Source organism: Strix uralensis, chromosome 11, assembly GCF_047716275.1.
Source record: "Strix uralensis isolate ZFMK-TIS-50842 chromosome 11, bStrUra1, whole genome shotgun sequence".
In the NCBI taxonomy this organism is placed as follows: domain Eukaryota; kingdom Metazoa; phylum Chordata; class Aves; order Strigiformes; family Strigidae; genus Strix; species Strix uralensis.
The window spans coordinates 6,757,587-6,784,787 of NC_133982.1; the positions used below are offsets into that span (position 1 = coordinate 6,757,587).

Below are 27,201 nucleotides of genomic sequence, written 5' to 3' on the forward strand. Positions count from 1 at the left end.
GAGAAGCTTCTCAAAGCTCCCCCGCCTCCAAGTCAGACCCACCCCTGGCCAAGGCTGAGCCAGTTAGTGATGGTGGCTGTGTCTCTGTGATAATGTATTTAAGAAGGGGAATCTGGGAGGAAGAATGGGAATTGGGAGGAGTTGTGGTGAAGGAGACACCTCTGCAAACACCAGGGTCAGTGCAAGAGAGGAGGAAACCGGGGAGGCCTGCCGGAGCACAGACCCCCTCAGCCCGTGGTGAGAGGGCTGGCTGTGCCCTGCAGCCCATGGGGGTCACCAGGGGAGCAGATGCCGACATGCAGCCCATGGAGGACCCCACGCCAGAGCAGGGGGCTTCACCTGAAGAAGGTTAGGACTCTGTGGGAAGCCCCTGCTGTTGCAGTTTGGTGCTGGGAGGGCTGAAACATGTGGGAGGGACCCACACTGGAGCAGTTTGGGAAGAGCTGCAGCCTGTGGGAAGGACTCATGTCCGAGAAGTTCACGGAAGACTGTCTGCCCTGGGTGGGACACCATGCTGAAGCAGGGGAAGAGTGTGAAGAATCCTCCCCCTGAGGAGAAAGGAGCAGCAGAGACAACGGGTGATGGACTGAACACAACCCCATTCCCTGGTCCCCTACGCGACTCTCAGGGAGAAGGTAGAGAAACAGGGAGCAAAGCTAAGCCCAGGAAGAAGGGAGGGGTGGAGGGGGGAAGGTGTTTTTAAGATATGGTTATACTTCTCACTGTCCCACTCTGTTTGTTAAGTGCTGTTGGTGGTGGTGTTTGAATTAAACTGATGTTGTTCTCCTACTGAGTCTGTCTTTCTTCTGTGACCATAATGGGTGAATCAACCCTCTCTGTCCTTATCTGAATTCCGGAGCCTTTTGCTGTATTTTCTCCTTCCCATTCCTGAGGGAGAAGGAGTGAGCGAGCAGCTACATGGTGCTCAGTTGCCCTCTGACCTCAAACCATGATAATCGCTTTGCCAGATATATTTTTCATATTTAAATATGGTTCAAGCTTTAACAACTACAAGCATTGACAGAAATTCTGGCTTTAACAGCAGCAATCTGCTGGGGAAAAAAGTAATTTCAATTGTGAAAAATCTTCTATTCATCTATTACAAGTTTTGGGCTTCTCTGCAGAGCACTTCGCCCACAGTGTATTCTGGAAGTGATTTGGAAAGGGCAATGACAAAAGAAAGCACATCTGAACATGTGTGATCCATCAAAAGTTGAAATTTCATATAAGGCCGCATTAAATATCTAATAAATCTATCTCCTATAGACCGTATGTTTAACAATAAATCAGATAGACTTTTCACATACACACTGCTGACACACTGCCATCGTCAGGGTTCCAAGAGAAGACTTGAGTGGCTCATTATAGCTTATAGTGTCACAAAACTATTTCTATTCCTGCACTGCAAGGAAAGATTTAATATTCTTTTTCAAGAGTATGGCCAGCTCTACAGTTTTGCTGTTAGTCATATCCAGTTATTCTCCCATCAGAACCATAGCCTGACCTACCACACATCTGATTGGTTTGTCTGAAGTGGTTTGGTGACATAAGCCAGCTTCTGTTCATGACACAGTGTACAATTAAACTGACAGGAGTCAAATTTACTGGAAACCATGGACCTAGCACACAAGCAACTAAAACCTTGTAAATCCTACGTGTTTGCATGGAGATCAAAAATCTAATATGACATTTTCAGCTCAGCATCATTATGCCTGCCCCCCACCCCCAGCATTATACTGAGTTACAGCCTGAGTTCCTTTGTTCAAGGGCCAAATTAACACAAACTGATACCACTGCTGGTTGCTTTAACCAACAACTTTGCAACAGATACCTACTCTTCAGTCCTCAAATGAAGCTATGAGTCTGCTGAATTGCCTGGGAATAGTACTTCCTTCTATTGAAATACCCTGTAGGAAATAATTCTTTTAACAGTAATAACTATACTACTTCATTTGATGGAAGTTGTCACATGTAAAAGGTGTCACTCTTAAATAAAGAGTGTTTCCTCCTGTTGCATATACTCACTTCTTAGGTGAAACAGATTCTTCCAACATGGTTGATTCCTCATCACCTTCAAGTCCAAATCTATCTTTACTTTGTTTCTGGAGAGGGGGGAAAAAAAAAAAAAAAAGGTTAAACAACGTGTGTTGCTTTTTGCTTTCTTTCCACCATTTCCTTGGCATTTATCTGAAACCCACTCAAATCATCTGCAGAGTCTTGTCCAGTGCTGAACACCATGCTTTTTGGCAGTGTGTGACAATATAACCTCCACCTCAGAAGAGGTGCCCTTCAGCAGCTAACAGACCAGGTTCTAAACCCTGGCAGATTAAGTGCATAAAGGAAAAAAGCCTATTGGTGCCTTTTTGAACAAAGGTGTAAGGAAAGTGCTGAGATACTCTTTTCTCACAGGAAAAAAAATGTTCTGAGGATCAAGTGATATGCAACAACAGCAAATCTCAGCACAGACAGGACATGTACTATGTCCTTTCCCATTCTCTTCTACCTCAGGAACATCAGACTGACTCAGGTAACTAGAAGTCAGCTGCAAGTCATATTTAGCATCCTGAAATGCTACTATATGGTGCTACCTACCACTAGGAAATACATATCCACACTAAAGATGATAAATTTAACACTGTATCCAAGTTATTTTACCATAGTTACTTTAAACTTCTGGACAGTCTGCACATCTGACTTTAAGGCAGTTTTTTACAGTGGTATAAGGGAGCTAAATATACACAAAGAGAGTAAGTCTAAACCACTAGAAACAACAGGAACACAAAGAGAGTAAGTCTAAACCACTAGAAACAACAGGAAACTACCATAAGTCATAGAAATAGTGCCTTGTAAAAACAGTCTATTTCTAATTGTGACCTAGTACAAGGATACTGTCTGTTTTCCACCTTGTTATGTAAAGCATGTTTGGGAAAAAAAAAGGTATATAAATAGAGGAACATCCACTATGACCTTGGGTACATTTAACAGGAACTCCTCATGAACATCCATACACACACACTTATCTAAAAAGATGTTTTTACTGTTATAGTTTGAGTTTATGCATGAACTCAAACTGCCTATTTCTAGTCAAGTTTGTGCCTTACTTCCATATTAATGTGAGGTAAAAAAATATATCTAGATTAAAAAATGGTAAAAGTTACTCAAATTCAGGGTTGCCTGTCATCTGATTAATGACCTATGACTAAAACTGCAGGACAAGAGGGGTTGGGGGGTGAGGGTGGGGAGTGTTGCACCAATAATACTTTAGCAGAAAAAAATGCACCACCAATCCACACCAGAGCAAATGAGTTGGAACAGTCCAAAACACACCAAGAATTAACATTATGCAACTAAGAGCGATAAACCATATTTTGAATCATGCATCACAGAGATAACTTGGGGCTCAACAACTGGAAACTATATGCTTCTCATACGCATCATGAAGCATCATGGGTGTTTATTACTTAACCTGTTCCTAATTAATTCATTTTAAAACTGGCTGTGTCAGCAGATTGTAAAGAAGAAATCAAAGGACTGGAAAGGACTGGAAATATGCACATATGTATTCTATCAAGACAGAAAGGCTGCTTTCATTTGGCATTAGAGAGCGAAGCTACTTTTGAAGCTTGAGAGCTAAAATCAAGTTTTAAACCATGTATAGAAACCTGCAGTTTATTTAACATTTATTAAATCTGAGAGTGACAGCCTCAGGGAAAAAGGCATATAGTGTGATGAATTCTGGCCATCCTTCTCAACCTCCGATTTCGTAACACTTGATGTTATATCCTACACTGTTCGCATGAACATAGGCAATAAATTCTCTGAAGCTGCTTAGCTTTCTGTCATTTCTTTACTATTAAAATCTATTACAGCAAATAATGATGTAGCTTGGTTGAACCTTATTAAAGTAAAAATTTGTCAAGGAGCATCTGAAGGTGCTATTTGAAACACCTCACTTTTCTATACAACATGCCATTCATGTATGACCATTCAGCCCCACATTTGTTGGCAAAACTGGTAATTTTTTGCTGTTGTGCTTATTTACTTGTGATTATTTAGAATGCTGAAGATTCGTATCTGCTTCTCCTCTTTCCTGCCAGGCACAATCCATAAAACCAAGCTTCAAGACAGTATACTGATTTTATCCCCCTCTCTGCACAACTGAGATGTAATTCTTTGCTTTATTCATCACAATATTTTTAAAGCAATATGTGTTTTTGTTGGTTGGTTTTGGTTTTTTTTTTTTTAGTTTTGCCAAAAGACTTTCTCAGCTTTGATGCATTATATACAAGAGCTGCTGGACAACTACCGTGTAGTCCTTAATGTAGTTCTACAGGCTGCTTCCAGGGGATCATTTTTTCCCACCTGATTCACCACTTCGGTCCATAGCTTAAAATCCACAGTTGAAGCTTTGGACTCTTCTCTGGATATACACTCATAGTCAGCAGTTCACCTTCCAGACAGACAAACAAAGCCCAAGCATGCTGTACTGAGCCTGACCCATACACTACTGCTATAATTAACAGCCCTGATATTTTCCAGAAGCACTTACTTAAGGTAAATGGAAAGAGCTTATATTACTTAAAAGTTAAAAAAAATAACATCAAAACATAAGATACAACACTGACTTCATGAGAGAAAGAGAACTGCAGCTTACACAAATTTGAGCTTTACCACTTCTGTACAGTGATTTTTACTACATTTCTACTACACATAATCTTAATACTATACCTTCTTTAGGATGATATCAATGTAACCTGCAATTAATTGAGAGATCTGTTCTCCCTCAGTGGTCTGTACCGAGTAATAGCTTTCCTGATATTCACCAAAATCCTGAAGAGGGAAAAAAAAAAACCTCTTTGAAAATGAAAAGCAAATAAATGAAGAAACGGTACCAAATATGAGTGTGAGAATTCAAATTTTAAAATTGTTTGTATAGACATTTTATTATACCCAACAATAAATGAAACTGTTCCAAATTCTAAACCAGTCTATATGGGTGGTGAGGGAGGAGAGGGGAAGGATGCTTTTTATGGCAGCTTAATCACAGATGTTTCATAAATTTAAATACCAGAGGACCAAGAGATACTTAGTCTGACTATCATCCTCAGCCACTGAAGGATGGAGAAGAGTCTTTACAATTTTATTCTAGAGCATAATCACCCACGCAATTGGAAATTAGCTGCTGTGATGGGTTTGTGTGTGTGGTGGGGTTTTGGTAGCAGGGGAGGGGGCTACAGCAGTGGCCCCTGTGAGAAGCTTCTCAAAGCTCCCCCGCCTCCAAGTCAGACCCACCCCTGGCCAAGGCTGAGCCAGTTAGTGATGGTGGCTGTGTCTCTGTGATAATGTATTTAAGAAGGGGAACCTGGGAGGAAGAATGGGAATTGGGAGGAGTTGTGGTGAAGGAGACACCTCTGCAAACACCAGGGTCAGTGCAAGAGAGGAGGAAACCGGGGAGGCCTGCCGGAGCACAGACCCCCTCAGCCCGTGGTGAGAGGGCCGGCTGTGCCCTGCGCCCATGGAGGTCACCGGGGGAGCAGATGCTGACATGCAGCCCGTGGAGGACCCCACGCCAGAGCAGGGGGCTTCACCTGAAGAAGGCTAGGACTCTGTAGGAAGCCCCTGCTGTTGTAGTTTGGTGCTGGGAGGGCTGAAACATGTGGGAGGGACCCACACTGGAGCAGTTTGGGAAGAGCTGCAGCCTGTGGGAAGGACGCACGTTGGAGAAGTTCATGGAGGACTGTCTGCCCTGGGAGGGACACCACGCTGCAGCAGGAAAAGAGTGTGAGGAGTCCTCCCCCTGAGGAGAAAAGAGCGGTGGGACTGACCACAACCCCCCATTCCCTGCCCCACTGTGCCATTGGACGGGAGGAGGTAGAGAAACTGGGAGCAAAGCTGAGCCCAGGGAAGAAGGGAGGGGTGGGGGGGAAGGTGTTTTTAAAATGTGGTAATGCTCCTCACTGTCCTACTCTGTCTGTTAAGCGTTGTCATTGGTGTGTTTGAATTAGATTGATGATGTTATTCTTCCCCTAATGAGTCTGTCTTTTGCCTGTGACCATAATGGGTGAATCAACCCCCTCTGTCCTTATATCGATTCCTGAGCCTTTTACTGTATTTTCTCTTTCCCATTCCTGAAGGGGAAGGAGTGAGTGAGCAGCTATATGGTGCTCAGTTGCCCTCTGGGCTCAAACCACAACAGATGCACATGATTAAAGTGAATGTAATTTTCTAGCCTTTGCCTCTTGTTCTACCACTTCAAACAACCTTTTCATATCCTTGTTGCATTGGTCTCTTATGGACCAAATAATTAACAGAATATCACATTCATTTAAGTTCTTTAAATCCATGATCATCAAATGTCTGTAAACTATCTAGCTTTGTTTATGTTCATATCTTGCAAGTCACAGTGCATTATAAATAGCAAGTACATAAGGGTTTAAGTGGGTGTGAATAAAGATCTTAACTTTTTTACTGGTTAGGCACAGAACAGATTTAAACAATATTTTTGGGAAAGATTTCAACACTACTTTTGGGGAACTGGTCTGTCTAGAAACATCAAAATACGGATTGATCATAGACACCAATATGGTCCAGTTTACTAGTTTAGGACTCAGCGATTCTATATAATGCTAGAAAATTACAGATAAAACAAGTTATATTAAAGAAACTGTTCTGAGTACAGGTCCATCTTCCTTTCTCCTTGTCACATTGACCCCTCTTCCTCTGAATATATACAAAAAAATTACCAGAGTGAAGCTTTTAGGTGAGGCAGCCCAGCGTTTCACAGTTGTCAGTGGCCATTCCTGCAACACTTCCTTTGTCTTCTCATCCACACGCATCACTGAATCTTTGGTGACACCCAGCAAACGAGGAACCAGCTTGTTTTTGCCTTTCATTTTTTCCTATAACAAAGTGTGAAAGGTTGGTTTTCATTCAACTGGAGCTTGCCATAGGAGAAAGGAAAAGCGTGATGTAATATACTGACAAAGGGAAGCAACTGGCCTACAGACAAGGACAACTGAAAACTCCAGGCTCAGCTTGTCTGGTCACAGCCAGTGGTTTTCAAGCAACACACTAACATTAAGCTGCTCTGGTCTTTACTGGATCTTTACTATGCAGTTCAAAAGACACTCCCTTTTCTCCCTCTTCCAGGAAACAGAAACATTTTAGGGATTGTGATAACAAATCCTTGGAAGTTCCTTAAAAAAACCTCATGATGGCAGTCCTTCCAGACACAGACTTCCTCTGTAAAACCGCATTAGAGAAGCTGAATGGGAAACTGGCATCAGAAGGACTGAGAAGTTAGGTTGCCCTCACCATTTCTCTATAAAATTTCTGGAGCGGTAAAGGAAGGGAAGGCCCGCTGGGGCTGACAGTTGGGCAAGATCAGCCATAACTTGTCTCATATTTTGGATTTGAAATCTTCGTTATTTTCAATCCATGAGAACATCCTAACACATGCAAATGTCACAAGGAAGGGGGCAGGGTCAATCTGCATGTTAGTGCAGAGTCTGAGGTAATGCATAACCAACCATACAATACGGTCACAGCAAGATCTACATTACCTTAACAAGAAAAAATGATACTCCGTAGGTCCGCAGGGAACGGGCCAGCTTCACATACTTCACTTTGGCTTCTATTTCAGTCATCTCACCACAGTTTTTGTGCTCCTGTAATGAAAGTTCAGTATCACTTAAGCAGAAACAATGCTGGAAACAAACAAAACAGGTATAGTTTTTATCTGTTTAAGGATGCTTAGTGAATAATCATTACACTTAGAATATTTGAAAAAATACTGGCTAGAAATGTTAGCAAGACTGTATCCCATAATTCTTCACACTGGAAAACTTAACCTGTGCAAATGGAACACTCCTCTTTGACCATCATCCATTCTATCTGTACCTCAGATCAAGCACATTTAAACCACTTCTGAAACAGTTTAAAATTCTAGGCATTGCTGCAATTTGACATCATTAAGTTTCATACAATAAATGGCTCTTTACTCGGCTTTTAAAAATCATTTAAAAGTCCCAGCACGCACGTATTTTTCCAGGAACAGACTATTTATTCCTGCATTGTGTCCAAAACTTCTGATTCATGAGAGTCTCAAGCCTTATAACTGACCATTTCTCATCTCTTGTAGGTACTTCCAATGGGCTTTTTTTGCCAGTTGCACTGTTATCCATAATTTTTTCCATCACATGAAAAGAATTCTACAGGTGAGGAAGAAGCAATGATTTCTCTAAGTAGTTCATACTGAAATACTCATCCAGGTGGGTCTTGTAATTCAATTTCTATTTATTATTTAAACAATTTACTCATTAGTAAACTTTATTACCTGTAAGTAATGAGAAATACCAATATTACGTATTGAAACTTCACCTCAGCATCTCCCCTCCTACCCCAGACCGTTCTGATGAAAATCCTATCCCAATGTTATGCTATTTAAATATTGTTTGTGGCATCTCCTATCACACCCCATCTTGAAGTGCTGGTTGCCACCTCTTTCATTCTGACTGATGGCAGCAGAGGGAGCACCGAGAACATGGGAAACACTTCCCTACTCCAGTTTAAGTTGCCATCTTGACAATGTTCCACGGAGGAGCACTTGGAGGAGCATCTGCAACTCCAAAACCCCTTTTGCAAGGACATAGACTGATCATATCTGTCAAGTTCACCACAGAGAACACAACCCGGATCCCGAAAGAGTAAGGAGCCCAAATGTAGCCACTGCAGATGGACTATTTGGTGAAAATCACCTGCCAAACTCAAGAATTTTATAACTCACGGAAAACAGCTGATTTTTTTTTTTTTCAAAAAGCTAGCTAGCTTGCTTATTCTACTTTGCTGTTGCATCTTTTCCCAGCATCAGTGCCCTCACTGATGAGCTTCTTGTCTATGCACTGAAGTGTGTAATGACTGAAACTACTCATAGATCATATTTGACATCGGCAAAAATCACATGCTAGGAATAGCATGATAGTGATACTCAGAAGTGAATGAATCTTTATTTGCTTAAACTGCAACATCACTGCCCCCAGCTAAGGGTATACAGAAAAGCATTCAACGTACTTGTCTACAAGGAAGTACTATAAGCTCCAGGTGGAACAGACTTACTGAGCTACAGAATTCCTAGACTGGGAGTGTAACAGACATAGGAAAGTATGTGACCTGCTCCTGCTCTTCAACTTGTCTCCCAAGTTGGGATCACAGATCACTGGTATGTCCTTCCAGAGACCTTATGACTTGATTTCAGCTGCTGACCTCAGAATTTTTCAACTTGTATTGTATTGCCAAACTTGTATTTCAGCAGGCACAGATATTTAGTACATCTACAGTACTCAAACTCTGATACCATTTTCAATAGTATCAGTACATTTTATACTCAACTGCTATAGTCTTTTACAACTGTGTGATTCCCAGACACGTACTGAACTCAAGCATTAGCTAACAGAACTCCATATTACTTGAAGCCCATGCTTGAATAATGGTGGCATGAAATCAAAACTGGCTTTCCTAAATGTGCTTCTATTTCAGTACAAATACACATCCTTACATTTCAATGCAACTGAGAAAAAGGTCTTAAGAATATTGAATATTCACTCTCTCCCCTTCAACAAAGTACACTGAATAATCATCAGTGAAGAAAAAAGGATCAGGACAATAAATCTGCCGAAGAAAGAAAAAAAAGCTGTCAGATTGTTTACACTTGATTTTCTGATAGTTACACAATTCAAGTATATACAAACTATACACCTGTGAAAGTTTGTATTTTTCTTAAAGGAAGTAAAACTATAGCAGGTTTTTCAGTCTTACAATTACCTGAAATATTCTCTTTTCAGCCCCTCTTTGTTTGGTATATTCTTTAGGCAGGAATTCTTTTAGGCTAGGAAAAAAAAAATCCATAGTTAATGGTGCCTTCTTGAGAAGGGATTCTTTCCATGCTCATTTATCAGCATTAAGACCCCCAAGCTTCCTGAAATGGGCATAAAATATCTGTACAATGAAACAAAACTCTGTCTAGGTAGGGTGAGAGCAAGAGGATACCTTACATAATTAAGAAAAACACTTTAGTTACATCCCCATGTAATACCTCTTTGAAAAGTCATCAAAAGTAAGTAACAGGCAGGACACCTTCCATTCTTAAACTATATGATGTCTTTCAGCAGCTCAGAGGGGTTCACATCTAAATCTAAATACACTCATTGTAATCTGGGGGAAAAAATGGGACATCAAAGCTTGAGCCAGCTCTGTGTCTGAACTCAGACACTACTCCAGTAGCACTTTGATTTACTGACGTCTGTGACAAAGTTCTTCCTTTGTGTCTTCCAAGAAATATTAGAACACTAATATTTTACTGAAAAACTGCAAAGCCATTTAAATGCACACTTAATACCAGTCACTATCTCAAAAACAAAGTTATAAATAACCAGTCCTAATTTCTGTACCATTCAGGTACTAAGGGTCTCAGAATACAAAGTAAACTAAGCAAGTTCAGCCTCCCTGATAGAGTTTAGTCAGAAAGAATCTTTAAACACCTCACCTGTATCTCCTTGCTTATAAAAAAATAAGGCCTTTATCTTAGCCAAACATTACCCCAATTTGAAGACATATCAACATCATGCTTTAACAAACACTAGTTCTTTTCTGGATTGCACCTTCCCATCTGGAACACTCTACGCTGATGAAACTATGTCATATATTCAGTAGTTCATTTTCAGCCTGAAGAAACTTCCCCAGTGAAAAAAATTGGTTTCTAAGGATCCCCTCTGGTTTGGACTATTAAGAATCACAGCAAAAGTATGACTGGAGAATCTCCTCCTCATTTTGATTTATTCAGTAAAGAAGCACAGTATTAACACATAAAGTTAAAACTACCTACTAGCATACAAAGTTACAAGTTTTGAGAAGGATGGATTTTTGTTAAACAAGATTGGCAAAAAATTTTCTTGACTGTTCTGTGGGGGGTTTTTTTGGGGTTTTTTTTTGGGGGAGGGATGGATGTTTGTGGGGTTTTTTTTTGTGTTAGTGTACTTTTTTTATTTAAACACAAAAGCCTGTCATTGCAGAAAACAAACACTCAAAAGACTAAATCAGGATTTTGTGCTTTTTTTAAAAATACTATTCAGTAGTGAGGTCATTCAATTTGTTCTTTCTATAAAGCTCTAGCCATATAAATCAAAGTAAGAACTACTGTCCTTGCTAATCTTTCTTCCAATGCTCCAGTAGTTACACTACTACACTAATACACAATAATGAAATCTTTTCTCAGGACTTACTTAAACAGACACATCATGGTGTGGGGAAGACTGTACAGCCAAATTAATTTTGTAGATAAGGACTGAATACACCTAAAAAGCTATTGCCTTTATTCTGAAACAACTGGTGCTTTCAAACTGAATTTCATAGGTTCAAACCAGTTGGATTAAAATCATTTCCAAGGCAAATGAAAAAAAAAAACCAACCAACCAACCAAACCTGAGTTAAACACAGTTTAATTCTGGAAATGGATTTATATAGAAAAATGATAGTTATCAATGCATTTCCAATTCTCATCTTTTATTAACTAGAGTTAATTTTCTCAGCTATTTATACGTAAACTATCAAGACCGTTACATTTTTAAGCATTTCTACTTACTTTGTTAACTAATGAGCAAACGTTATTTGGAGCTTCTTAAGCAGCAAGAGTTAAGAAAACAACTTTACGCTTTGTTTGCTAAGCACCAGTTGATATACTCTTGCACATGTAGCTGGCAGTGTAGATCAGATGCTTTTCCCTTGTATTCCATTGTTTTTCACTCAGTAGACAAGTAATGACCTCAACTGAAAGGGTGAATTGCTATTTGTATACAGACCGAAATTATTTATTGCTACCTACAATCAAGATATTTTCTTTATGATGCAACAAACAATAGTTTCACTTTATTTTGCAGCTTGTTTAATGGAGTTCACAAAACCACCTGGAATATATTATCATTTAGCCTTCTTTAATCTCACATTATTACAATGGACAATGAACTCAGGTAAAAAAACCATCTAATAGCAGGCAGTGTTTAGTCAACTTCATTTACTGTGAGTTTGTTCCTACCACTCTTAAAAGAATTATATACGACTGCCAACATATTGATTGTTTTTCATTAGCATAAAGGTATATCCAGTGTTCTTGAAAAAGACAGTTTAGGACAGTAAAAGAGGCTAGATTAAAGAAGTGAGCTTCTTGGTCATCAAGTGTGCTTGGAAATAAAAAGCAGAGGGCGGTTTTAGCTGCTCCTTTCCTATCTGCATATGAATAGTATGACTTCTTTATTAGATATTCTCCCAGCAAATTTAAACACAGTGTACCTCTGTAGGTGCAATGCAAAACTTCAGCTATATGAGGAAGGGCATGAAGGAAGACTATTTGCAATTTGACAGTTTAAGAGCTTTCACAATTTACTTTGGCATGAGCTTCAAGAAAATTCCAACAACCAATACCAAAATGTTAACAAGATGCAGGCAATAATCTTCATCTGTGCCAAGAATAATTTATCAATGACAAAAAAGGATAGAAAAGATCTCTCTATATAAACATATTGCAGACATGGCAAACTAAATCAAGCTGTTTCAAAACAGTGCTATGACATACTAATACTATTCTGTTACATGCTGTTTTCTGTACAAGCTGACATACTCTTCTTAAGGCAATCTGTAGCATGTTCAGGTTTCAGCGGTGAGTGAATGGACACCTCTCAAACATACTTCACCTACTGAGCTACAGCATACAGTTTACATAAAACATAACTACTTTCATACTTGAAAAGAATCAATGTCCATCCACCACAGCAGGAAATAGTGGGATGAAACTTTAAAAAAGCTCAACCTTTTTCAAGAAAAAAAAACTAACCTAAAAAGTTTTCTTCTGAAAGGTGAGATGCATTTTCAGAAAAAAATAAAATAGAAATCAGCATTTATCTACACTATTTTTATATATTGTTTGTAATGAGTCAGGAGCACTTGGCTTGTTTAGACTCACAAAACAAAAGATGTGGTTTCACAAAAAAGCTGTCATGAAGGCTATGTACAGCCAAATGCATACAACACTAAATCATAAACATGTATACTTGAAATTAGAAGGCAATGACTAAGGACTTACAGTCTGGAGCAGGCTCCTTTAATGGAGGGCAAAAAGATAACTACTTCTAAACCAGAAATCCTTAATCTCATGAAGCTGATTATACAGCAGGACAGTGAGCGATTGATTACACTTAGTGAACTGGAAGGCTTGATCCTAATACAGTCAAAGCCCATTTAAATGAAAATAAAACAATAGTAGAGAAAATTCCCTGCAGAAAATGACAAGGTTCTAAATTTTGGAATTCTGGTTCTAAATTACTTCCACTGGAGTAACAATTCTCTTTCTAACATACAGTTATTTATACATTTCATTTCTATTAGGATGAAAAAAATGATAATGCACTTTTTATGTGTGATGACTTTATTCTGTGATGGACTTCAAGTTATTTAACACTGCAAACAAAGTAGAAATATCATTCAGTCAGCAGTTTCAGTCCACCATAAAACACAGTTACTATATGGGAGCTTAAAAAGAAAAAAAAGAAAAAAAAAAAAGACATCTTTACACTGAAAAGACCAAGTAGAGCACATAAAAAAACCTAGAAAAATTTAAGTGACTGAACTCTGCACAGCAAAAACTGCTGGTTAAGTTTGTGGGGAATTATTGCTTTAAAAATTAGAAACAACTATTGCTGGGAACACGTAACTCTTGAAATGGTTACCATTACACATTAGCCTGTCATGCCATAATACCCTAAGAGTTTGCTGCAGGAATACTCTTGAGTGAGTGGAGGGAGAAGGGAAGAGTAAGTAGACAATGGACAAATCCCAGAGGAAGACTGTTGCATAACTGGTCACAGTTCTAAAGAATAAGAACCAGAAGTATGCTGAAGCTATTACACTGGGTCCCCATGACTGTTAGAGACATCAGTAGCTCTATCAAGAAAGGTTCATGGATCAGTCAGTAGCAGACAAACAGTACAAAGAAAAGCTGATTATTAATTGGAACTGAAGAATGTTTGTTCACATGGTTTGTTTGCATAACTGAACTGCTACTTCAGGAAAATCTTTCAAAAGTGAAGTGTTTCAAAACCAGTGTTGCAGCACTGCGTGTTCCAAAGCCAGCCACCATTTTAAAGTGATTCCCTGAGATACAGTAAAACCCAGACTCAGGCTCGCAAAGGAAGTCTAAGAGTCAGCACTGAGAACTCGTTCAGCAGAACAGGACAGAAACCAAATATGCACCCAGTTCTGTGCATCCCATTAAGGTATCTATGAGCCTCATATGTAGGCAAAGCTTGAAGGACTGTGCAGCAAATACCTTTTAGTTACCTTGCTACATTCCTTCCTTAGACTCTGGCCCTCAGTTAATTCTACTGCAGGCAAACCATCAGAAAATCAAAATGGATAGAAAAATGGGACATCTAGATTTCAGTCAAACTAAACTTGCCCTGCTGATAGCAGCAAAGTAAGTATCACAATAAAGGTTAAAGGATGAGCAGAACTCCTGTCCACACCTGAAACAAAGAGCACAAGTCTAGATTTCCACTCATACACCATGAGAGGGTGAATCTGAACAACTGATTAATGCCACTAAAAAGTTTGGAAAAATTTAACCTCTACACACAGCAATATTAACTTTATTCAAATATCAAAGCATCTTTCCATTTGTGTACTTTCCTAGCAAACCAAACATCTGTGATACATATTGATGTACACTTAATTCACAGATGGCATTACTAAATGCAGGCAGAAATAGACTTCTAAGGAAGAATAAAATCCCAGTTTTCCCACATTACCAGGCGGTTGGGGAATCCACCTGCATACTTGACTGGCACCCTGGGGGGAGCTGGTGCCCTGTGTTGTCTAATAAGCCACTGAAACATTCCCTCATCAGTTGGGGTCGCTGATTTGTGCAACAAGGCTCCTTTCACAGGGAGACTGCTAGAAAAACCACACTGAATCTGATAACCTCTGCTTGGAATACTAAAACGCATTAAGTCTCTGACAGCTCAGCATTAGTTACACTTGAGGTCATCCAAATTTAGAAGTTAGAAGTGTTTACTCTAAAAATCCAGGTTTGTGTTTGTGTTCTACATGAGGTCCAAACTGGATCTGTGCTTGAAACCCTCCAAACTCGCAAGCCTTCTCAAAGGACACAGGATGGGAACCATTCAGAATGTCATCACGAGCCTACAGGAGGTAAGCAAAGACATGTCAGGGACATCCAAAATAACTATCACATCTCTGAAATGCCTTAAAAGCTTGAACACAGCCCAAGAATCCAGTAACACACTTTTCTGTCTGAACGTCTTTATTATTCCATTATAGATGTGTTTATGACTAATAAAATAAACTATGGGATAGATTACTTTCCGGTGAATATCTACAGTGACTTATTGAAACCACAATTGTAACAACTTTCATCAAGAAGAGGCCTTGACACCCATTTCCTGCCATACATGTATATAAAATACAATATATGCATATACACTTATGTGTATGTACATACACACATGTAAAAGCTTTTATCTTACCACCTTGTAATAGCAGGGAAAAATGATCCCAATAACTAATAAGTAAAAACCAGATTACTATTCTAGAAATGGCAACGGGAGAAGGCAAACAGCATTTTCCTTCTTTTGTTTAAATTTAGTGATCATAGAAGATGATGGATTTTATAGCTCTGGCAATAGAAGGCTCATCTATCCATAGACAAAACAATGCAAGGCAGTATTGATACATACTGTCATAATGGTAGCCTGAAAGAAATATCTAAGTGGCAGGAGAACAGCTCAGTGTGATACAGTTTTCCAAAATACTTGAAAAAAATGTAATGCCGTCTTACAAGCAATGCCATCTTTCTTTTGCCTCAGTTTTAAAATGTAATTTAGAGCAATCCCATTTGAATCAGCTGCAAGTATAACAACTGAACATTCTATTAAACTTTCAATGTTTTGGTTTGGTGGTTTTTTTTACTTTTTAAAAATAACTTTAACAAAGAGTCTAAAAGCCTGCTTTTTTCAGACTGCATTACAGACAACTGCACCAGAGCCTTCAGTTAAACAGTATCTTCTTCATAAATCTCTTAGCTTGGCTAAGGTATGTATAGTACCTTTAACAGTTTGGGGAACCTGCCTAGGTGGACTCCCACCATGTTACATTACATGGTCCATTTTGAACAGGAAGCCTGCCTGCCTTGTGTGCTGTCTGGGTTGAAAATTGAAAAGGGTGTGCAGAAGCAGCTCTCTAACTGATCAGGTGAAAGAGAAAAGAGATGAGAAGCAGAAAGATGGTTGACATGAGATTCCATGTTACAAAGAAAGCATCACATATGGAAGAGAATGGGGAGAAGAACTAAAAAGAACAACTTAAAAGACTAAACACATTCATGAATTTCAAGGAAATCAGGACAGGGACGTGAATGTCAGTGGATTTTTGGTTGAGTGACCATTATTGAGTTCAAAGTATTTTATTAAAAAGAATCAGTAAAGCCTCTGTACTATCACGTGTTCTTGGAAGGTTAGACAAAAAAGTAAAATTAAAGCATATCCAGAACTGGAATTGTAGAAGATGGAGTTCTTCAGCAATAAAATAACTCTAATTACATGCGTTTCCTCAAGACAAGGTAGAACCTGTGCTTCTGGTCCATATACTGTACCTGAACATAAAGCAAATTAAGCTGAACAGGATCCCTTGAATCTACATTCTGGTCTGAATAAAAGAATTTTCGTCTCAACAGTAGCGTTTCATTTTCATCAACTCCTTGTTCTCTAAACGTTCGGCTGTGATCTAGCCAATTTACTGTAACAGAACCACAGACATACACACTGTTAAATAAACAGCATTGACAATGTTAAAGGCTGTTATGAAAATCATGTGATAATTGGCATTTCCACTGGAGGGGGAAACTCAAAAAAAAATGTTACTTTCATTTCTGTTTCTAGCAATCAGTGTTAAAGGTTGCTACAAATGAGAACTGAAGAACAGCACTGCTGAGAAACAAGAATTTACTACAGTATAAAACACCATCAATATTGTTGAAGAAACAACTATAGTAACGTTTCAGTACTAGATTTAGATCTTCAAAGTTTCATTGCAAAGTTACTGAAAAGTTTACCACATCTTCCCCCTAAAACCAATTGTTCCATTTACTCTTCTTATCCCTAAACACAATTTTAAAACATCGCCCTGTCAGTCACAGTTAATCTTAGTGCCTTAATGTAAAATGGAAAAAATGGTTCTCATGACTTTACACATAAAACAAATCAAATACTGTCTTAGTTCTTTGGCAAACTCCATTTACACTTAAAATTTATACCTTCAAAGAAAAAACTACCTTTTGATGGCTTTCAGTAGGCATTGATATTTAAATATCCAATTTTAAAGAAGGGGAGAAAATGGTCATAGAAATAACCCTTCACACTTAAGTTATAACTCCTCTACCAAAAAAGTAAGAAACACCCTTCAAAAGACCTGCTAACTTTCATAGCTAGAGGAAACAACTTGTCCATTTACCTAATTTTAAAAATACTCAGTCGTACACAACATTATACATAAAAGGATGCACAATACAGGTAGGAATCAATTGAGACACATTGAAGAATCTAAAAATGCTTTCCTGTATGGTTTTCTTGCACTATACTGTGGAAAGATAGTGTGGTGGTTTGACCTTGGCTAAATGCCAGGTACCCACCAAGTCTCTCTATCACTTCCCCCCGCTTCCCCCGTTTTCTCAACAGGGCAAAGAGGAGAAAGAAAGTAAGATAGGAAAAAAACCCCAACCCTTGTGGGTAAAACAAAAGCAGTTTTAATATAAGCAAAGTGAAGCAAAGGATCGTGCGCGGAAGCAAAAAAGAAAACAGATTTATTCTCTACTTCCCATGAACAGGCGACGTCGGGCCTTCTCAGGAAGCAGGGCTCCAATACGCATAGTGGTTGCCTCGGAAGACCAAGGGTGACCCCACCCCCTTCCTCCTTTTTCCCAGCTTTATACCTGAGCAGACGTCATATGGTATGGAATATCCCTTTGGTCAGTTGGGGTCAGCTGTCCTGGTTGTATCCCCTCCCAAGATCTTGCCCACCCCATCCCACTGGGGGGGAAAATGCTGGAAAGAGCCTTGGTGCTGTGTAAGCACTACTCAGCAGTAGCCACAACACCAGTGTGCTACCAACACCCTGCCAGCTCCCAACATAAAACACAGCACCATGAGGGCTGCTACAGGGGAAAACAAATTCTGGCTCAGCCAGACCCAGTGCAGATAGTAATCGAAGAATTGTCCTGGAATACACCACTCACAATCATCATCTGTATGAAGCTTTGCCTTCAGTTTTTCCATTTTTCTTTCATCACGCAACAATGTCCTATCTTTCTTAAGCGTTCCTGTACTCTCCTCTTTCTTCTCTTCGATGCTCTCCTGGATTAAGGAATATTCCTCATAATTTGTTATTCCTGGAATTATAAATAATATTTATTGTTTGCAACAATAAAAATTTAATACATTTTAGGATGGGTGAAATATTCTTTTCCATATGTTAAAACACCAATGGTTAATTTCAAGTATAGTAAAGACATTCCAGATAAAATGGTAAAACAGTGTATGGGGAAGGAGATCCCAAGAAAAATCTACAGCTTCTGCATTCAGGACATCTCTCCAATACCCGGCATTATCCTTCAAACACATCATTCCTTCATCATATGCTGCATTTCCCACTTTCAGAAAGATATTAAAAGTTTTTTGTTATCTACCAGAAGCTGCCAGTTTAAAAACATGGTGGAATTTAAAATAGCAGTAAATTCCAGAACAGAGACATGCCATAGCAAATTGCCTTTCATGGATGCCTACAATTGCTTCCCGAGAACTGAGTAATTTCGGCTTGCCCACGATGTGTAGAAGAAATGTGGCAGAGCAGACTGAGGAATAGCAACCATGTAAAATATAGGATTTTTTTTAGAGAGTTTTAAAACTCAACTCTTCCCATGAATCTTACAGGAACTGAATCAAAAATCAGTTGACAACATTTAGCAAAGGCACTAAGTTGCTCCTGTTTCTTTGTTCTGCTTAGTTTTTTCCATGGTTTGGTAAAGCATGTTTATACTATACAGAAGAGAAAATTAAATGCTCACCTACATGACCACATTCATGAAAATAAGTCAAACTAATTTTTGAAGTAAATTAGTTACAGCACATTAGAATCAGCATAGAAACACTCAAACAAAATTGAAATGGATTAATTTAAATTTAGCTTAACTCACTTTACAAGTAAATTAATCTAAATCAAATTAAGGCCACTAATTCTAAATGAGAATTAAGCAAGGGTTTAAGATGATTTAAACTAATCCATATTGGATGTATGTTTATAGTTAAATATGAATTAGTTTTCCAAAATGTCTCTATTTAGATAAATACAAAGACAGACTATAACCAATATGACACATTTCTGACCAGCTGCTCTGGATGGCTTCCGTATGTTGTTTCACAAATGATATGGTACTGTGATCAACTCTTAATCATAACAACATAGAGCCCTAAGTTTAGGTATATTTCAAGGTTAAAAGTATTTATCTGTAATCCCATTAAAATTAAGTTTAAATTTAGTTCTAATTCTCTACCACATAGCAGGAAAGCATATGTAAATGTAATAAAAAATTTATAACTATACTGTCAGAAAACTTTGTGCCTTCAACCACTAAATACTGAAGATTAAGGATATAGCTAACTCTCTACTGACTTTCATAAGATCTGGACAACAGATTTCAAAAAAGTGTTTGGTAAATATTAACTGATAACAAATTTAAATATTTTTTTAACATATGTGCCAATATCTAGCCAGTAATGCATAAAACATCTTAAAAATCAAGATGCAAATACGGCAGAAAAACAAATTCTTAAGCACGTGGGTCTCAAAATCTTACCTATCCTGCTGCAAATGGTAACCAGCAATTCACCAACTGTCTTAGAATCATCCACCATGACTGTTTTCACCGAACCATCCAACATACGTATTTTCTGAGGTCTCTGTTTCTTTTTGTACTCCAATATATCCTAGGAAGTAAACAATACTGTTTCTAAATGCTTTTGGAAGCCACCACAAGCCAATCCACTAACTTAGAAGCCTAAAACAGGATTCCCTCCCCACACACGCAGCTGGATTTTTCCTTTGTTATAGTATAGGCAAACTTATTTATGTAACAAACCTGAGAAGTGACTACATTTAGTTCTGCCAACGTCATTTTTCAAGAACTTGTTCTAGCTGGCAAGACCAAAACCTAGACAGGGCAGGATAGACCAAAGTACTTTTGTGCTGCAAAAAAGTTTAGTATTTGAAAAGGATAGCAATGCCTTTTGGTTGTAAGCAAGCTGGGCATAATGTGAGCAAGTATGACCTCATCACCTTTAGTATGCAAGAAACCTACACTATAATGCAACATCACCTCAAATGTAAAGCTTATTTTTTATCTTTCTGTTAATCATTCTATGAAGACACGATTGGCCACAGTAGCTCACAGTCACAACCAGACACAGAAAAAAACTAACTACTGAGGCACAGCAAGGAAGAGAAGTGCACCAATTCCAGGAACAGACTCAAAACCCTCTAAATGCTAAACATTCTTCTTGCTTCTTGGGAAACAAGTTTTCTAAAAAAGCATTGAAAGAAGCAACAGACTTGCACCATACCCCATTTCTCAGCATGTAATAATCCAGTGTTCTTCCAGCCTCCAGCCATATACCTTTTCGAGGATCGTCATCTGACAAGAACAATCCATAGTCAGAGGCTGTGGAACAGAAGAGAAAGAGTGTCATTGAAAAATACCAAACCTAATCAAGCCAACATGGTTCACATTCAAGGTTATTCAGCTTCAGGGTTAAGCTTCCGTTACACTTACCTTCCATTCTTAATGAACTGAGATAGAAATTTTTTTGTGTGCTTTAGAAAATATTTAGCTTAGCAGCAGATAGCAGGGTAGATCAGGCTTTACAAAAGACTTGAACAAAAGCGTCACTAAGCAAGAGCATGTCACATCTACTGTGCAATTTGTAACTACTTTTCAAGATGACTGCTTTTAAATTCTCATAGGTCCTGCTTTGGAATTGACTAACCAAAAATACAAGCAAGTTTGGGCTTAATGATAGTATACTATTTCAAGCAGTAGTTCTATTTAAAAAAAAAAAAAATTTCAACCTTTCACATACTGAATTTATTGAACTTTGGAATCTTTTCGGCATTTTTGGAATCTTTTTGGTAGACACTTCAGGTTTAGGCATTTAAAAATATACAAGGCTTCTAGAATTACATCCCTAATAACAATCTCAGGAAAAGCTTGCATCTATTGAAGCATGTCAATTGATTCTTCCAGAATGACAAGTAAATGATAAAACTTCTACTGTCACAGAAGAACATACCCAGGCTTAGGCTTCAAAGACTAAACTCCAGGTATACAAAATGAAGGATCATGACTGTCAACTCAAGGTCCATCCATATGCATGAAGAATTGATACAGAGTATACTTCACTACCACAAACAGGATAAACTACGGTGCATTAGCTAAGCCTGCTCTAATTGCAGTTCTACAGTTTAAGCTAAGGGCTTTTTCCATATAGGAGGGCCAGCTGCATGCTCACAGCCTGTTACAACAGCTCATTGCAGAGATGGTCCCTTGTTTACTTTCAGCCACGTGTTTGGACCCTCTGATCCCAAAGTCAGATAAAAATAGCTGCAATTTTTGGACAATGTTTCATCTTTAAATGTCATGCATAGCAACAATTCACATTTAACAGCATTTCCATTAAACACATTGTTACTTGTGCAAGTATATTAAAAGACCTTACACTTAACTAGTAGAAGCATAACTGACTTACAGATACACAATTTCGAAGGAAGAATCCTTCCAAAACCAACTGCATAAGAAAAACTTTCCCTGCTGACCTTAATTAAAAATTTCCCTGAAAAGCCAAATGATCCATATGTACAGAGATGTTCATGACACAAATTCAGTACAGAATCAGTTATGTAAAATTTTAGAATTTGTGCCTATAAATAGGTTGTGACCTTAGAAGCACACAAAGCACCTTGCACAGAGCACAGAATTACCAAGGAAGCATGGACTGCTCTGATACTCATTTCTGGGGTATGTACCCTAGTAATGAAATAGTAGTAGCTGTGCAACTTGCATGTTAACATCATGGCCACCTTTGTGCCAGCATTGCAAGCTTGTTGAAGTGAAATGTGCAAGGCTGACAGTCACAACACAGGACAACTACATATTTTGTTGTGCAGGAACTAGTTTGATCAGTCTATACTGCACCACTGTGAGTCTTCTGAAATAACAGGCAAACACACGCATTTTAACAGCCACAAGGAAGGGGAAAGGATATGTTAGTAACCTTTTTGCTGTTCATCACTCAACTTCATAAAGTTCTTCGAAGTTTGTAATTACAACCACATATAAATGAAAAGACCTACTGTCTAATCTGAGTAGAGTTTCTAGGCGTTTCTATGAGGTTCATGATGTTCAGGGATATTTATTACACAACTTCTCTGAATTCAACAGCTGTTCAAAATCACTGCTTTGAGAGATCAGTATAGTAAAAACACACAGCTTGTGTCTGAAGATTGAAGCTCCGTAACTAGACTACCTAAGGACTCCTGCAAAAGGGAAGCTTTTCTAAATAATAGTAATACTGTCTGTTACTGGTAAGTTTTTCTAACAGTTCAGACAAGACTTTTGAAACAGCTCTAAAGATTGAGAGCTGTGCATAGAACTCAATAAACAATCTACTTTAAGAATCGCATTCCAGTGGCATTATGTACAGTACAGCACCAAAGTGTTCTGAAGAATCTGAATTTGACAACTTTGACTACACTTAAACCAGAGCTTTTGCCCAAGTGAAAACGTATTTCACAGTCTGCGTTCATCTAATTTGCTCAATAGGTACAGAGACAGTTAAATTTGATTAATACGTAGCAGCACTGTGAATATGGTATGCACAGCATGGTGACGCTTTTAGTTATACTAGTTTTAAACATTTCCCTTTGCACATTTTGGAGATGTCCTGCCATTTTTTTCTAATTCATATTGTCCCTTCTTTCACCGAGGCACAAAATAAGTCTGCTAGATTTTCCTAGAAAGTATTGCCACAAACACTGCATTAAAAAGATGGTATCATAAAAATTGCTCTCCAACCGGGGAAAAATAGTCTTTCAGGCAAACAAGTAATTTATTTAAGAAGTCAAAGTTCCACAAAAAACAAGCATCCTTTGTAGAAGAACCTCTGTCAGGATGGAAGGAAGAAAAAAGAATGCAGCTACTTTCTGTCAGTTAAAAATCTGTTTGCACCTTGTGCATTTCACTGCAGAGCCTTTCGATTTAAATAAAAAACCCAAACCCTCCAACCTGAAAGAGAAATGGAGGAACAGAACAGTGTAAAAAAACCATGAGTCTATGTTTATTTTCAGTTCAGACAATGAATTGACTAAGGACAAATACAAGAACTCACCTTGCCCTGTTTGAGCCTCTGGCACTCGTTCACGAATAACTCTACAGGCATCATACACTGCAGTGGATGGTTCAAACTGCATCGTCTTCACCACATTGCATTGGCGGACACAGATCTTCAAGGAAAGAGCTACCATGGTGTCAAGTCACTTGCAAGTTCCTACTAAAGTATCTGAAAAAGCAGTAATGGCATTATTGCTTAGAATTTTCCATTTAATGCTTTAATACACTCGACTTTTCATTTAAAAAAATTAAATTAGTTCAGTGGAATTATATGTATTCAAATGTAATTCTATATAAAGTCTCATTGGCATCATCAAGCCAGAAGCTATCCAAAACACACATTGTTCTTGATATATTGGAAATTCGTTTTCCAAAAACTTGTGTACACATACTGAAAGGTTGCTACTTTGAGGTGTGTCAAATGGTGCATAGGAAAACAATATACTTATTGTGTATATTGCCAACATATTTATACTAACAGAAAACATTTTTTCTCTCACCACACCTTTTTATTAGACCATTTAGATCAGCTGGTAACTAACAGCTTAGAATAACTACTTAATCAAAAGCAGGATTTTCTTAGTACATAACTTCTCCTTTATGAAGATTCTAAAGCATGCAATACTGTTTTAGTTTTTTTCAAGTCTCCACATAGATGTGCTATCCAGAGCTTCAAGAACAAGCTATTTTTCATTTCAGTTCTATTTCAGAAACTTCACTGAATTTGACAGCATTTGTCTACAGAAACAGGAAGCTACAGATGCTTTTTGGTTTGTTTCATTTTGTAGATAGTCTGGGTTTTGTCTCAAGTGTCTTCCCTCACTGTCATAACACTCCAAACTACTCTTCCATCATTAGACTTTCCACAGTGATCTCCAAGAACTCTTCAGAACTGAAGTCCTTTCTGCATAAATACAGAATCTACTAGAATCTCCAAATTCATATACGTGTATGTTTAAATAGGAGGATGTGAGATTCTGTGGACTACTCCCATGATAATAATTTGAGCAAGACAAATTCCAGTAGTTAAACAAAAATAATCAAGATACTCAATACAATCAAGATACTCAATACTGTCTGGCAAAATCACTTTAAGGAATAGGAAGGAACCACCATTTACTTTTCATTGATTCACTGAGCTCAGTGACTGCATCCCTTCTCCAAGGCACAGATAGCAGACAAATCATTTCTATAATGGTAACGTTTAGGAGCAGCTTCGGCTCTAAGATGTCATCCTCCCCTGTATTTTTGTAGCAGCCCATCTATTTGCCTCTCAAAAGCAAATCAACCTACTTCAGATTTTTTTAGCACTTGTAAGACCATTCACTACCAGTATGAAATACTAGATAAAACTATCCGACAAAGAAAAAGGGGTGAATGAGCAAAAAACTATACAAGAAACATTAATGTACACACCTCAGTGCTCTCCTAATCTATTGGTGTCTGATAACAAAACAGCCTGTATTTTGAACCAAACATTCTAGGCAGAGGTCTGATATATAAATGAAGATCTCTCCCTACTACCAAATACCGGTTCCTAAAACCCATCCAAAAAGTCTTTACATTTCAGAAGTAATCATTCAGTATAGCAGCAGCAGCACAAAATAAATGCAAGACAAAAAATAAATCTCTCCAGTATTTTCATAGAGATTCACTATAACTGGGTTCAGTTTAGTGCTTTATCATTTATACATAAGCAAACTTCAGAGCATTACAAAACCAAAAATATCCCAAGTAAGCACAGATTGGAACAGTTTTTCACCATCCAGCATGCTCCCAGGAAGAATAATTATGTTCATGTGTGTTTATCTGCACTGTTAAAAAACCAAAAAGGTGGCACACTAAACTGCTGGAAAAGAGACAGATCAGCTTGGAAAAGTCTGACCAAGTTGCTAAGAAGGCAGTTCTAACTCAGAGGTGACCTCAAACCTGGCTGTCAGCTTCCAGTGTGGTAAGGTGAGTCACAATTCCTGCTCTCTCCTCTGTCTGGTCAATGTGTTACAGCATGGCCATTATAATGCAACCCTCTGAACTCTCTCTCCCCTATTTATTTTCTGCTCCTCTTAAGAAGAGGAAATGATATAGTGACACCAGTGAAGAAGTAAGTTCTAGAAAAAGCTTTCCTCTTCTCTTTGCTTTCTATTGCACCTGAAGGTAAGAGTTGCAAGCCACACACATCACATCTTCAGACTTCATCTGATTATCTTGTCTATTAAAAGGCAAAATGAATACTGACCTTTTCCTATCAACTTTCCCATGAACAAGCTGCACTCTTAACTTTTGGTATGAATGACTTCGGTTAGAGGGAAACAGTCATTCAGAAAAAAATGTAGGGACATTGAACAATTGTCTTTTAAAAAAATAACTTGAGTAGAGGCACTAAAAGATGTCTCCTCTCTTCTGTTAACATATAAAGGAGTAATACAGATGACTGCATCTGCATTCTCTGACATTAAAGCAAAGTGAATATAATACAAGTTGCACAGACACATTGCAGCACCTTTTGCAAGATTGAACTAAACTTCTTTTAAGGCAGAAAATAGGATCCACCTGAAAAATACTTGTGTATAATGAAATGATTAACTGCTTTCTGGTATGGAATACAAGTGACTGAATAGTTATAAATTAGCACCTGACTTGAAAATTTCATGCCATACAAATCCTGTGTGACCAGCACTGACAGTAGTCAGTGTCATGTAAGTTATGGTGATATAATATGCTTCCTATGTATAGCTGAATCTTTTAATATTTCAGAAAACAGTATTTTCTTTTAAGGCAAAGGGTCACAAGGTTACGGCATGAAAATATAGATACAGTTACTTGCAAACTGAAAAATCTACTTAATCTTTTACTTTACACTTTTATAGGTAACACTTAAAAATGGATTTTAAAAAAGGGCACTAACTTACATCAAGGAACATCCAAATTTAGTCCAGTGCCTAATCTCCTTTTATGAAAAAAGGGGCAAAGAAAAAACAAATGGTGAAGACTCACCATGAAAGTTTAACTGGAAAAATAAAAAAATAGATTAAAATCTTCTGGTAAAATTATTGTGATTTTGCAGTTTGTGCTGCTGCTTTTACAAGATTAGCACAAATTTAGCAAACCAGAGCATTCAGATAAACTTGATCTCACCTGTGAGATCCAGAACACAGTAAGTCAGAACTTGAAAGCAGTTTAGCCAGTAGAGCATTGTGTTTAAAAACAAGCAGAGGCCTCATTTCTTAAAACTTACACAAAAAAAGTTCTTTTAAAATACATTAAGCAGTTTCTCAGCTTGCTAATATTTTCTTTTTGTGATCATGCACCACAGAAAGCATAAAAACCTGTGTTGGAAGGAACCTCAAGAGGCAGCCTAGCCTAGGCCCTCGCATTGCCAAATGATACATCCCTATACTGTCCCTGCCAGATGCTCATTTAATGCATTCTGACAAAGCTCCATTGAAATGGAGTCCACAACACCGACAGGGAAGCTGCTCCGTATTTACCTTTTTTTTTTACTACTTCTACATTTTGAGGGGTTCCCCCCTATCCAGGCAAGCTGCCAACCTAGGTCTTCCACTCACAGAAGAACCTTTCTTCCTTGCCCCGCATAAACAGACATGGCAAATCGATCCCTGTCATCTTTAACACAATTTTACAAGTTGGGA

General features: G+C 38.2%; 1 protein-coding gene across 7 annotated transcripts in view; it reads right to left on the minus strand.

The window, feature by feature from the left end:
• TLN2 (talin 2) overlaps positions 1–27,201 on the minus strand; it is a 209,792-nt gene that overhangs the window by 95,904 nt on the left and 86,687 nt on the right. For 5 of the 7 annotated variants that reach the window (XM_074881059.1, XM_074881060.1, XM_074881056.1 and 2 more), the window contains exons 3-13: positions 23,550–23,720; positions 20,730–20,827; positions 19,967–20,096; positions 18,350–18,502; positions 16,712–16,854; positions 15,116–15,243; positions 9,820–9,883; positions 7,563–7,667; positions 6,744–6,899; positions 4,729–4,830; positions 2,026–2,102 (exon numbers count right to left, since the gene is read on the minus strand). In XM_074881059.1, the coding sequence (XP_074737160.1) occupies positions 2,026–2,102; positions 4,729–4,830; positions 6,744–6,899; positions 7,563–7,667; positions 9,820–9,883; positions 15,116–15,243; positions 16,712–16,854; positions 18,350–18,502; positions 19,967–20,096; positions 20,730–20,827; positions 23,550–23,685 (1,292 nt within the window). In that variant the 5' untranslated portion in view covers positions 23,686–23,720. Of the gene's footprint in view, positions 1–2,025; positions 2,103–4,728; positions 4,831–6,743; positions 6,900–7,562; positions 7,668–9,553; positions 9,633–9,819; positions 9,884–15,115; positions 15,244–16,711; positions 16,855–18,349; positions 18,503–19,966; positions 20,097–20,729; positions 20,828–23,549; positions 23,721–27,201 lie in introns of those variants that run through there. The other 2 variants (XM_074881061.1, XM_074881062.1) reach the window with 2 other exon arrangements.